This window comes from Mirounga leonina, unplaced genomic scaffold, assembly GCF_011800145.1.
Source record: "Mirounga leonina isolate KUSES-001 unplaced genomic scaffold, KU_Mleo_1.0 Mir_114, whole genome shotgun sequence".
In the NCBI taxonomy this organism is placed as follows: Eukaryota; Metazoa; Chordata; class Mammalia; order Carnivora; family Phocidae; genus Mirounga; species Mirounga leonina.
In genome coordinates, this window is record NW_023270265.1 from 37,021,973 (window position 1) to 37,034,504 (window position 12,532).

At 47.0% G+C, this 12,532-nt stretch overlaps 1 protein-coding gene across 30 annotated transcripts in view; it reads left to right on the forward strand.

Annotated features, from left to right (window-relative positions):
* The window catches only part of TCF7L2 (transcription factor 7 like 2), a 195,101-nt gene extending 183,636 nt beyond the window's left edge, over positions 1-11,465 (forward strand). For 8 of the 30 annotated variants that reach the window (XM_035029104.1, XM_035029137.1, XM_035029121.1 and 5 more), the window contains 4 exons: positions 3,417-3,465; positions 4,049-4,099; positions 5,359-5,431; positions 10,949-11,464. In XM_035029104.1, coding sequence (XP_034884995.1) covers positions 3,417-3,465; positions 4,049-4,099; positions 5,359-5,431; positions 10,949-11,372 — 597 coding nt within the window. In that variant the 3' untranslated portion in view covers positions 11,373-11,464. Of the gene's footprint in view, positions 1-3,416; positions 3,466-4,048; positions 4,100-5,358; positions 5,432-6,073; positions 6,212-10,948 lie in introns of those variants that run through there. The other 22 variants (XM_035029288.1, XM_035029289.1, XM_035029290.1 and 19 more) reach the window with 11 other exon arrangements.
* Positions 11,466-12,532: the final 1,067 nt, after the last annotated feature.

Below are 12,532 nucleotides of genomic sequence, written 5' to 3' on the forward strand. Positions count from 1 at the left end.
GGGCCCTCGTCACTCACGGATGGTCACGCACCGGGTCTTAGCTGCTTGGGACCTTTCCACTCATCCTCAGCATGTATGCCGTGGGGAAGCCTTTCTTCTGCAATGGAAAGGAAGAGGATGAGAAAGTGAATGCTCTCCCACAGGCTTGCTGCTAACCACCCCCGCCCGTCCCGACCTCGAGGTGGAGATTTCCAGCAGCAGGCCAGCTCTGGGGCCTCCGCATGCACAGCCATCTCATTTCAGGACACTCTTCTCCTGGTGTCGGGTCAGAAGCTCTTAGAGTTTACCTCCACCTTTTACCTGCTGTAGACCTAAGTCTTTGAGTGATCTAGAATGGTACCACAGAGAGGAATTCTGCTCCGCTATAGATCTCATATCCCCAACAGACATGCGGGGTCATGGTAGGGCCTTCATGTACATCTTTGCAGGATGTGTACTGCACAACTCTAGGGAGTGCCATTTACCCTATGTCTGTGTGTATGGTGCCCTCTGGAGTTGTGCAGGGGGAGATCTCCACAGAGATACGAGGCCAACTTTGTGATAACTTCAAAAGAATGCTGCCATTGACTTGCCTGGGAGTCAGTTAGACAGGCATTGCCCCAGGCTTTTTGTGAAGTGCTTTCTAGGTTTTAGAAGGTCCACGAGGTGCTTAAAGTGACTTTGGCTCAGCTTCACATTCAGAAGAAGCCCAGTATAATAGGGGAACCTCTGACAAGACTTGAGAGAAAGTTTAGAGGTAGATCGAGATTTAGGGCTAGAGGAACTTTATCTCTTATACAGGGTACTTTCTGACTCCCGTCACCATGGCTCCTTACACATGAGTGTGAACACACGCACGCGCCCCTCCCTCCCTCCTTCCCTCCCTTTTGTGCCCCAGGATGTGGTCTGTGGAGCAAGGGTCAGAGTTCAAGGTCTTATGGGTTTGATTGTGGTGGAACTTGTCGGGTTTGGGGATTTTTCTTAGCTGACTCGACATAGGAGTTTCTGTACATTACTTTGGTCGTTGTAGAGTCCAAAAGGTCTTCTGGAAAAAGTTTTCTGAGCTGACTTCATGCCTTTTTCATGTTCCTGCTTTTCCAGTCAAGTGGTAATGGAAGCCTTAGCAAAATAGAATTGAATACAACAATCACATTTGGGTTGTCGGACTTGGCACCTTCTGGGGGCCCAGGAGAAAACAGTTTGGTCCCATAGTGCCGTCTGACCCCCGGCATTGTATTAGAACATTGTTGCCTCTCCAGCTCTTCCAGGTTAGATAAAGGACACAAATCCTAAGCCATTGCTCATCTTGAATTCCCTACCCCCCACCTCCGTATTTAGGCTTTTTCTTCTGTTACATCTAAGAAGATAACGGGGTGGCTGTCCCCCCTTGAGACATATGTCCCTCTTCACTAGGTAATGTTTATTAAGCTTCTTCTTGTTCTCTTCTGATTAAAACATAGTCCCTGTTCTCTAGAAGCCTTTAGTTTAAACAAGCCTTTCCTCAGTCATGAACATCTCAGTTATATATCCTAAATTGACAGCTTCCCATGGGGAGTGGAACTTTCAACTGCCTTTCAGAACATATGGGAGGGAGATGGGAAACGGGTGAGCACTGTATTAAACCAGAGGTGACTGAGAATCCGTTGGGTGTGTGGATGCCAACACTGCCCAGAGTCACCACGGTTTTCTGTGCCCAGCTGAGTGTTCACTCAGGCTCCTAAATAAACTGAAACTAGCCCCTCCTGCCTTTTCTAAGATGGCCAGGCAGCACATTGTTGCTCCCCTAGGAGAGGCACAAACATGAAGATGGGCTGCCAAGGCTCACAAGAAGGCCCCATGAGCTCCTTTTATTTTTTTATTTTTACCTTGTTTACCAAGGCCCACCTGGGTGGCTCAGTCGGATAAGTGTCCGATTCCTGGTTTCCACTCAGGGCATGATCTCAGAGTCGTGAGATCGAGGCCCACATTGGGCTCTGTGCTCAGCGGGGAGTCTGCTGGGCGATTCTCTCTCCTTCTGCCCCTTCTCCCACTCATAGGTGCATGGGGCACACTCTCTCAAATAAATAAATAAAAAATCTTTAAATTGTTTATCAAGGAATATAATATGTATCACAGTGTTTCAAACTGAAGGCCAAGACAAATTTCCCAAATGGTATGGGCTCTAAGATCTTAGAGAAAAGAGGGGCTTTCTCTGAGACAGTTGGCTTGCAGCCCTTGGATGGAGCTAAAACGATGTCTTCTCCACCTTGAAGTTCTCCTTACAGGGCCTTATGGGTTGTCAAGTTGACCCCCTGTCACTGTTGGTTTCCCTTCCGGAGTTGATGTCAACATACCATGAGAACTTTAGGCAGAGGCAATATTTAGATGTTCGGAAACAGATAGACATGTAGGCCAGTCCTTTTGTTTGTATCATTTCATACGTACCCAGCATCTGACCCCGATGGATAGGACCAGCGCTGACAAGCTGAGAGAGAACTAGTTTCAGATCCGTGGGGATGCAGTCAGCTCTACAGAGCTCGTCTCTGTTCCCATGCCACATCCCAGCCACAAGCAGACAGTAAAGATACCAGGTTGGAGAATGTGATTGACCCCATGCGATCCATCCCCTGTAATCAATTAAAAACCTTCCTCGGAGGGCAAGGGATTAAATACGCAGGTCGCACAGCCTAGGAGGTAAGGGCTGTGGAGCCAAGACCTCCTGAGTTCCCATCTGGCCCCAGCATTTGCTAGCTGTGTGATCTCAGGGAAGTCACATAATCCCTCTGTGCCTGAGTTTCCTCCTCTGTAGAATTGGAAAGGTGATAGTCCCTGTTGTATAGGGTTGTGTGAGGGAAAAATGAGTCAATATGCATAGTGCACCTAGAATCATGCCTGGCGCATAGTATGTGCTCAGTAAATGTTAGCTGTTGTTACTGGTAAAGCCCCAGTTAAAGCTTTTGGTTTTTGATTGAGTAGGAGGGCCTTTTGGCCTTAGTAAGGAAGAGATTTGCATGGAGCAAGGTGGGGGTGGCTTTCTTAGTCCACATGGCCATGTCCACAGTCATTTGACACTTGGCTGTGGGCTCTTGGGCCACTCCCAACCCTGTCTCTCCACACCTCCCTAAGCCTTCCTTCATCAGTTCTCTTCTCCCCTTAATGGAATCAGATGCCCTGGGTCAGGTTTGAGGATGGACAGAGGTGTGTGGGAAAAGAGGTCTTTCCTTCACCCCTGCTGACCCCTTCTCTTCCCCTTGCTGAGTGTGTGCCCCTCTAGCTGAAGCACAGCTGAAGGGCATTTGGATTAAAGGGGGGGGTCAAAAACACTGTGGGAGCCATGGGTGTGGACGGAGACAGCGGAGTGCTCCCCTCCTCCTGCCTTCTCCTTTCGAGGTGAGCCCAGACGCCCTCCTCCCATCTGTTTCCTGCAATAATTCCTTGTGTTTCATCTGTTCATCTAGGGGAAGAAGAAGAAGAGGAAAAGGGACAAGCAGCCCGGAGAGACCAATGGTAAGTTAGACTAAAGAGGAAGGAGGAGGGAGTGGTACTGTGAGGACCACTCTTTTACCTTAGATTTCTGTCTGGGGGAGGCAGGAGAAATTCAAGGCCAGGACATTGTGGGGGAACCCATCTTAGCCAGCCTTTTTGTGTATGCATTTTAATTAATTGCTTCATGACTGCCCTTTTGAAGCTAGTAACATTCATTGTTGCATGAAAAGCACATTGTAATTCTAGTGGAATGTGTTTTTAAATAACTGCAGAGCCTGTAACGGGAGGGTGGTAGGCATGCCTATGCGGGATTTATGCAGTCTGCTTATTTTGTCTATGTCTGTAGGGATGAGGAAGGGGCCGGGGGGAGTAGGCGGGGTGTGTGTGAGTGTTTGATATTAACTGGGCTGTTCCTGAATGTTCTGATGCATGCCTTTACAGTGGTAAATTGCACCCAATTTAAATTAAGGAGGTTTGTCATTCTCTAGGAGAAATTAGAAATACTGCATAGGCAATATCAGAAGGTCCCCTTGGAGAAGGCCAGGCTTTTACAAACGACAACAAAAATTTTGAAGGCTTTGTATAATTTGTTCTTTTTTTTCAGAACACAGCGAATGTTTCCTAAATCCTTGCCTTTCACTTCCTCCGATTACAGGTGCTAATGTCATTTTGAGTCATTAAAATAGTCGATAAACTGTTTTTTTAATTTTTCTTGCCATTATAGTTTTATTAACATTAAACACGTATGACATTTGAACATCCTTTAAATGACCATCTACACGGTTTCGTATGTTTCGGTAGATTTTTTTTTTTTCAGTTGCTTTTGTTGTTTTATTATTTTTTTTAATTTAATTTAACTTTCGCTTTGTTTATTTATTTATTTTTCCCATAACAGTTGTTTAAGCAGTGATGACAGTGACTTAGTGTTGAACTAACTGTGCAAATTGAATATGCAGTATTTCTTTAAAAGAGACTGGTTAAAAAAAAAAAGAAGCAAAAACCAACCAAAATGGAAGGAATTCAGTAATAAACCTCCTTAATCTAATGGCATTTTCCGTTGCTCCCACTAAGTTTTCTCACGCAAGCATGTATCCGCAGTATGATTATTTTCTCCTTCGCTTTTTTTTTATTTTAGTTTTTTTCTTCCTTTTGCTTTCCTGCTCCTAATTTGCAAATCCACTAGCATTTTACTGACTGTACCTGCTTAAAAGCTGCTATGAGCTTCTGACTAACCCTGACCAGCTCATTCACACCGCCTGTTCACCTTCATCTGTTCTTCTGTTAGTAGTCATGAAAATCGGTTAAAAAAAAAAAGAAAAGAAAAACATTTCAAAAGCTGCAATATCCCAGTACCACAACCCCCTTTTCTTTCTTTATTTCTTTCTGTTTTGTTTCATTTTGTTCTGTTTTTATTTGTAGTTTTTTTTTTCCTTTTTTAAACTGTTGTACTCTGAGAAGAAAAAAGCATGTTACAAACTTAATTCCCTCCTTCGCTTTATTTTCTTCTTTAAGAAAAACAAATTGAGAGAGCTAGAAAAAAAAAAAAAGAAAAGCAGAACCAAAAGAAGAAAACTACTATTTAAAATTTAGTTTTTTCAGTATCTGACTTCCCTTTATCCGCTCAAAACGAATCGGAGAGACAGTCCTTAAAGAAGGGATACTGCAGCTTTGTTTGCAACAGCTAATTTCACCAGTCGAATAAGAATGTGATTTTTACCTTTTTTTTTTTAATTAAAGTTAAAAATCGAAAGTCAATATTTTGTAATTAGTAACCAGGTCATTGATTTATTCCCTTTTTTACTTTTATTTTTTTCTTATTTGTATCTTTCTCTCCCCCCCCTTCCCCCCTCTCTCTCTCCCTCTCTCTCTCCCACGTCCTCCTCCTCTGCTCGCTTCTCTCTTGAACTCATTCAGACCTGAGCGCTCCTAAGAAATGCCGAGCGCGCTTTGGCCTTGATCAACAGAATAACTGGTGCGGCCCTTGCAGGTGTGTATAGATTTCCCAGATTCGCTGTGCTGGTCTGCAGCTGGTCTATTCGATCCTTTTCCCCCCCTTCTCTGGCCTGTTGCTTTGTAGCTCTGTGTGTGGATCTTAGGAGACATGAGGGCGCGGGACACTGCTCTGTGAGGGATGTGCTTGTTCTCCCCGCTGCTGCTAGCCAAAATGCCACTGTAAAACAGCATCCTTTGTGCCTCCTCGGGTCAGCGACAGCCAACCCCAGCGCGCCCCCCCCCCAGGGAACGTTGCCTGCCAACCCCCTTCCTCATGACCACCCAGGATGGGGCTCAGTGACATCCATCGTAATCCTGGCCTAGGTAGAAGCAAACAACAACGTCACCTTTTCCCCTCCTTCTCTCTTCTATTTTTTAATTTATTTTTCCTTGTTGTTTTTTGGTTTCTGGTTGTTGTTTTTTTTGTTTTGTTTTGTTTTTTTGGTGCGTGTTTTATTTATTTATTTTTTTCTTTTGCCTCATAGAAGTCTTTTCCTTTCATGTCCTTGGTGAGGGAAGACAATCATATAGAGCCAAGGTCATAGAGAAGACAAGTCAGCAGTAGCTGAGATTTCACATCCAACTGAGCATGATCCACCATTGTGTTGTATTTTTTGTGTTTACCTTATGCTAACAGATGCAAATACTCCAAAGAAGTGTCGGGCACTGTTCGGGCTTGACCGACAGACTTTATGGTGCAAACCGTGCAGGTATATGACCACTGTGAGGCCTTTGGGAAAATCAAAGCACTCTGTCCTTCTGCTACCTCAGTGTGTCGATGTATTTTGACCTCCTTCCCATCTACTTCCCTACCGGCATCAATGACTAATGATCCTCACTCTTCAAAATTTCCTTGCTAATTTTATGCCGTATCCTCTCCCCACTTTCTCTTTCTCTCTTTCCCCCTTGCTCTTACGAGTAACCTATCCAGATCCCCGGTGGTAGGACTGAGACCACACCCTTAACAGACCAGGACGGGCACTTACCCTTTCGCTTTGCAAGCCAGCATCCTGGAACGGGCCCGGTCTGTGGCATATATGCTGAGTCTAGACAGAACCACCGTTTCCAAAGGTTTGAATGAGCTAAAAGCTTGGCAGCAAGGGCCATTCCCACGTACTTGAGAGTCAAGACACTTGGAGAAGGGCTCTGGGGCAGGCGTTTTTTGGTTCTGTTCTGTTTTGTTTTTCTTTTATGTTGATAAACCACATGTCTCTGGACAGAGGAGCCCGGTTAGCTGACATTGTTTTACAGTGCTGAAAAGAAGCGTGGCATTGAACGGCATGCACCAGCTGAAGGGCTACAAGCAATGAGTCATGCAGTCCTGTACTGCAGTGTTGCTAGCCTGCGGAATTACACATATATATTGCATATGTTTAGAGAGAGAGCGAGCGAGCGAGAGAGCATTGCTTCCAAAATGAACTAGAAGAGTCCAAATTGAACACCCGCGTTCCACCTGCAGGTTTCCATCCAACCTGTAATTTCAGGGAAGCCGTAGGTACTTCCTTCTTGGTGGAGGGATACCGACTCGTTCCTGTCTCATTTCCTTTCCTTTAATGACCACCTTTGGTTAAATTTGTTGTTTCTTTGTTCTGATACAAGCAGTCTTTGAATTTGGAATATTATGATGGTAGGTATCTCAACACCCCCAAACACACCTCCCTGTTGTAGTGCCTCCCTGTCACGTGTCCCTCTCCTTCATGCCTTTGCCGTGTGTTCCGTGTTTAGACATTAGATCAGATGTCCATCCCATCACGTGCATGCCCACGAGTCTCCTGTGTCTCTTACCCTCCCCCTGGTGCCTTATGAGGGATTGGCCAAGTGCCTCAAGTTGGCCAGACGTTGAGGGGAGAGAGGGCCTGAGCATCTTTATTGAGGGAGAACTCCACAGACAACCCTCTCTGCCCATTGAGTGAGGGTTCCAGGCCTGGAGAGAGATCCTCCAGTCAGTCGTTCATTCTGTGAGATGGCCGTGTTCACGGAGGTGACAAATATCCTTTCGGCACAATCCCAGGGTCTTCTCTGTGCCACAGAAAAGAGTTTCATGAGGAGGTAGATGAAGAATGTTAGGGATTTAAGTAGGCCTACCCAGGGAGGACAGGTCTAGGCAGTGAGTTTGTGGCAGAATCTCCTCCATGCTGAGGAGGAAGATGATTAGCTGCAGAATACCATGGGGAAGGATTTCGCTAATCGCAGGGCTCACTCCTGAGCGGGTTTCTCACGATCTCTAGAAATGTATGGCTGAGACCATTGTGGCCACCTCGCAATATGGTGTGTTGCCGGATTTGTTTCTATTTTATTTGGGGGGGGGGGTGAGTGGTGGTTTATGAACACACCCCTCTTTTTTTTTTGTTTTGGAAGCATTTGCTTCAAGTTAGACTTGACATTTTTTTTTTTTCCTGAAAGTTACCATTCCTAACGTTGACCGGGACGGACATCCCCTTCTCAGACACAGCCTACACCTTGTTTAAAGCCAGGGTATGGGATCTGCCTCAGAGGCCAGAAGTTTCATGACATTTTTACAAAAAACAAAAGCAAAAACCAAAATCTTTGTAGCTGCTTCATAAACACGATTTTCAAAAGCACAGCTCGGAGGGGCCAGCTGTCAGCATGGCGGGCTGGTGTCCCTCATCACTCCTCAGCGTCCTTCCCACCTTGACACCATTAGAATGTTCCTGGTGGCCACTTTGCTTCTTCGGGGGGTGTTTCTCAGACCCTGAAAGCATCAGCAGATGCATTTTAGCTCACTGAAGGGTGTAATTCCAAAACAGGATCAGGAAGAACCCTTAGTTTTCCTTTCAGAATAAACCCATGAGAAGCTAAAAGTGGAATTTTCAGGGGCCGCCCCTTGGTTGGAGATGGAGCCTGGGTGGGGGAGGGTAAGCAGATGGGTTTTGCCCCTTTTTTCCTCAACTTTTCCTCTTTGCCAGGATCTGGCTTGATGCTAAATCAATAGGACAAAATGTGCCTTAAAAAAAAAAAAGAAAAAGAAAGAAAGAAAAGCAGTTACAAAATGAGGCATTTTCCAGCCCGTCAGAAGTATGTGTTCCAACTGCCTTTTGCTCAGCCACCTGTTAGAAGGAATGCCTCGCTGTCCTTCATAGTCTTCATGTCCAGTGTTGAGAAGGCTTCCACTCATCCCCTCGCAGTGGAAACCTCCGTGTCATCAGGAGGGCGGGCGGGTGAGGGGAGCAGCAGACGTGCTCCTAGCCAATCAGGACTCCTTGCTCACTACACAGGGTTTCTAATTTTATTTGACATTTGAGGACATTTTAACAAGATTCTGTTTTGAGCCCACCAAGTTGCTTTCCCATCTTTTTACTCTGCCCTAATATAGCATGGAATGCTGCTTGACGTCACTCCCCTGTTTTCCTGTTTCTCCTTTTCACTCCCCTCCTCCCTCTCTCCTTTGTCCTTGTCGCTCTCTCACTTTTGCTTATGCCCCGCCCCCATCCCCACCCCTCCCTTCTCCCATTTTTTAAAATGCATGGACATCTTAGTTTTTTAAGCATGTTTTGATCTGCAGGCTAAGGTGGTTTAAAACTCTGAGAGGCTTAATTATGTATCTTGGTTTCTGGGATGGGAGCAGAACCCACAGTCTGTTTCAATCTATCCCAGAGGAGAAAAGGAACCTTTCCAAATTGAAGGTGAGGGGGGCTGTCCTTGCACCCCTAGAGTTCCTTTCCACCCAGAGGGTAGTCGGGTAGACCCTGAGGCCTCCACCCGGTGGGTCTCAGCCTCTGGGAGGCAGGGAAGGCCAAGCATGTTTCCTCCTACCCGCCCTCCTGCCATCTTGCTGAGTCCACACTCCACGCACGGAGGGGCATGAGCAGACACCTCTGGGGCACAGACCCAAGGAGGAACTCATTACACCTCCTTCCTTTCAAAGGCCGGTGACATCTGACCCCAGGCAGCATCTTAAATTGCTTTCCAGGGATGGGAAGCCGGCCGGCACTTACACACTTGTTTTTAGACAGTCCTATCAGCCATGGTTTTACCTGTATTCAAGGGCTCCTTAGGTCAGCACACTCCCTGTGTTTGCGTGATTTTTACTGCATGAGTCGGGTTGATTCCCAGGATCACCTTTCCTACTAAATATCCTTCCCATTGGACTGGGATTAATAGTAGGAGAAGCTTTGAGGTCACATGCTCAATTTCTTGAATCGATTTCCCCAACCTTTGATGATGAGCAAGAGAGTCTCTGAAATTCTCATTCCTATTTCTTAGGTAAACAGGAAATGTAGAGGGGAGATTCTGGTTTGGGTGCAGGGCAAACTTAGTCCTTCCGGCTTAAACACTAATCACCATAACCCAACCCCACCAGTTCCGTGCTGTGATCCCCGCCCCCCCCCCCCAGCACTTCTTCTTTGTCGTCACTTCCTTGTGACACGCTGCGCCCTCTATTCACGGCCTCGGCAGAGTGACCAAGACAGGGTGCCCCTCCATCCCATCCTCGCTGTCTCTCCTTCCAGCCTTCTCACTCTGGGGTGGGGGAGGGGAAGACCCCAAATCTTTAAAAAAAAAAAAAAAAACAAAAATCAAGTTTGAATCATAATTTAATCCACAACCTGCAGGCCATACAACCAGTTATTCTTGTTCCTTTGGATCATTTTCTGTTTTTCTTATTCTTCCCCCTCCCCCCCCTTTGTTTATCCTCTTCTACCTGTTTTTGGTGGTTTTTTTTGTTTTTGTTTTCGTTTTATTTTTTGTTTTTGTTTTGTTTTTAATTTCTTTTGTTTTAGTTTTGTTTCCCCCCTTGCCCCCCCCCCCCTTCTCACCTGATTCTGACCTCTCTTGATTTGGTGTGGTTCTTAACAGACAAAGCCCGAAAGCTCTCTGGGCGCCGGCAGCCTGGCGGCGGCGGCGTTAATGGTGGTGGTGGTGGCGGTGGTGGTGGCCGTGGTGGTGGCCGTGGTGGTGGCGGTGTGGGTGTGAAGACCTCTAAGCCCCTTGCTAGCGCTGCCTTCGGCTCTGTGGGTGGGCTCAACAGTCAGCATGTTGAGGGTTTCACACGGGCAGGCGGCGCCTGGGGAAGGAGCTCCCTTTCTCTTACACACACACACACACACACACACACACAGGCCACGGGGAGTAGGCTGCTAGCGGCGGGAATGCAGGGGAGACGTGATGGGCAAGCCAGGGAGCGTCTAAGCCCAAAGAAATAACACACTTCGCAGTTGATCTCCGCGTGGACGCAGCCACTTTGCAGCAAACAGGCGCTGCCTCCCGCAGTCCGCTCCCTGGTACCGGGGCCGGGCTGGGGTCACGGGCGTGTAGCGGGGGCGGGGGGGGGGGCAGGTAGGTAGGGGGCCGGGCCTCGACTCCCACGCAGCTCTTCGGCCCGGCAGGCTTAAGGGGGGGGCGGGGGGGCGCCAGGTGAGCGCGGCCCCCTGGCCACGGGCCGTGCGGGCTCTGGGGACAGAGGGCACTTGAGCGCGCCCCTGAGCAGTAGGTCACTCTCTCCCTCGGCATCTCTGCCCTTTATTCACAGATGACTCTCTCCCCCTGTTTCTAGGAGAAAAAAAAAGTGCGTTCGCTACATACAAGGTGAAGGCAGCTGCCTCAGTCCACCCTCTTCAGATGGAAGCTTACTAGACTCGCCTCCTCCCTCCCCCAACCTGCTAGGCTCCCCCCCCCAAGACGCCAAGTCACAGACTGAGCAGACCCAGCCTCTGTCGCTGACCCTGAAGCCCGACCCCCTGGCCCACCTGTCCATGATGCCTCCGCCGCCCGCCCTCCTGCTTGCCGAGGCCGCCCCCGGCAAGGCCCCCGCCCTGTGTCCCAACGGGGCCCTGGACCTGCCTCCCGCCGCGGTGCAGCCGCCCGTCCTGTCCTCGTCCTCCCTTGCACAGCCGTCAACCTCTTCCTTACATTCCCGCGGCTCTCTGGCCGGGACCCAGCCCCAGCCGCTGTCCCTCGTGACCAAGTCTTTAGAATAGCTTTAGCTTCGTTAGCAGCCCCCCCGCCCCCCGCCCGTTGGTTTGCGCAGCGTTGCGTTTTTTTCGCTTTTCTTTGTACCCACCCCCACCCCCGCCCCACCCCCACCCCCACGGAAAGGTTTTGTTTTGTACTCTTTTAATTTTGTGCCACGTGGCTACATTAGTTGATGTTTATGGAGTTCATTGGTCAATATTTGACCCATTCTTATTTCAATTTCTCCTTTTAAATATGTAGATGAGAGAAGAACCTCATGATTCTACCAAAATTTTTATCAACAGCTGTTTAAAGTCTTTGTAGCGTTTAAAAAATATATATATATACATAACTGTTATGTAGTTCGGATAGCTTAGTTTTAAAAGACTGATTAAAAAACAAAAAGGAAAAAAAAAAGAAGCAATTTTGAAGTAGCCTTCCAGAAGGAGTTGGTTCTGTATTATTTGTATTAAATACGAGCTTGCGAACCAATCATTTTACATCTGGTTTTTAAACCATAAGGGCACAACGAATGCCGTGCCATAGTCCTTTTTTTTTTTCTCTGTGTGAGACAACTTTAATTGTGATGTTACTTGTTATTGTTTAAATGTACAGAAACAAAGGGTTAAATGTGTTAATATACCTTGTTCCATGGTGTTGTTCTTTTGGGGGGGGGGTTCTACTCAACAATTAATGGAATCACAACGCTGTTGGACCAGTAGTATTTATTGCTTTAGAGATTGCTCGTCGAACCTGTACGTTGTCCCTTTTAAGATATGTTTTCCTTTTTCTTGAAACTGTATAAAGTTTTTTTCCCTTAGCATAAGCATCTTATATATAACAACTCATTTGTACAAGGTTTTTAAGTTTATATATAAAATGTGTATATATATTTTTTTGTTTCTCTTTTTGACTTTTTTTTTTTTTGGCTGTATGAAACCCAGATGCTGCCAAACGGACATTACTAGTTGCATTAAAGGATCAGTAGCATTAACAAAAGTTGCTTTAAAAGCCATTATGTAAACCAAGACTTGAAAATTAGCGAGGGAATTTTAGCGACGCCGTGTAAGCAGCAGCGGGAACCACCCTGTTTCTCCTCCGAACTCAGAGTCGGCAGCTCTGTACCCTTAGGACACGGCCTGTGTGCAAAACTTTATGTGCCAAAATTCTCAGTGACTTTAGCTTT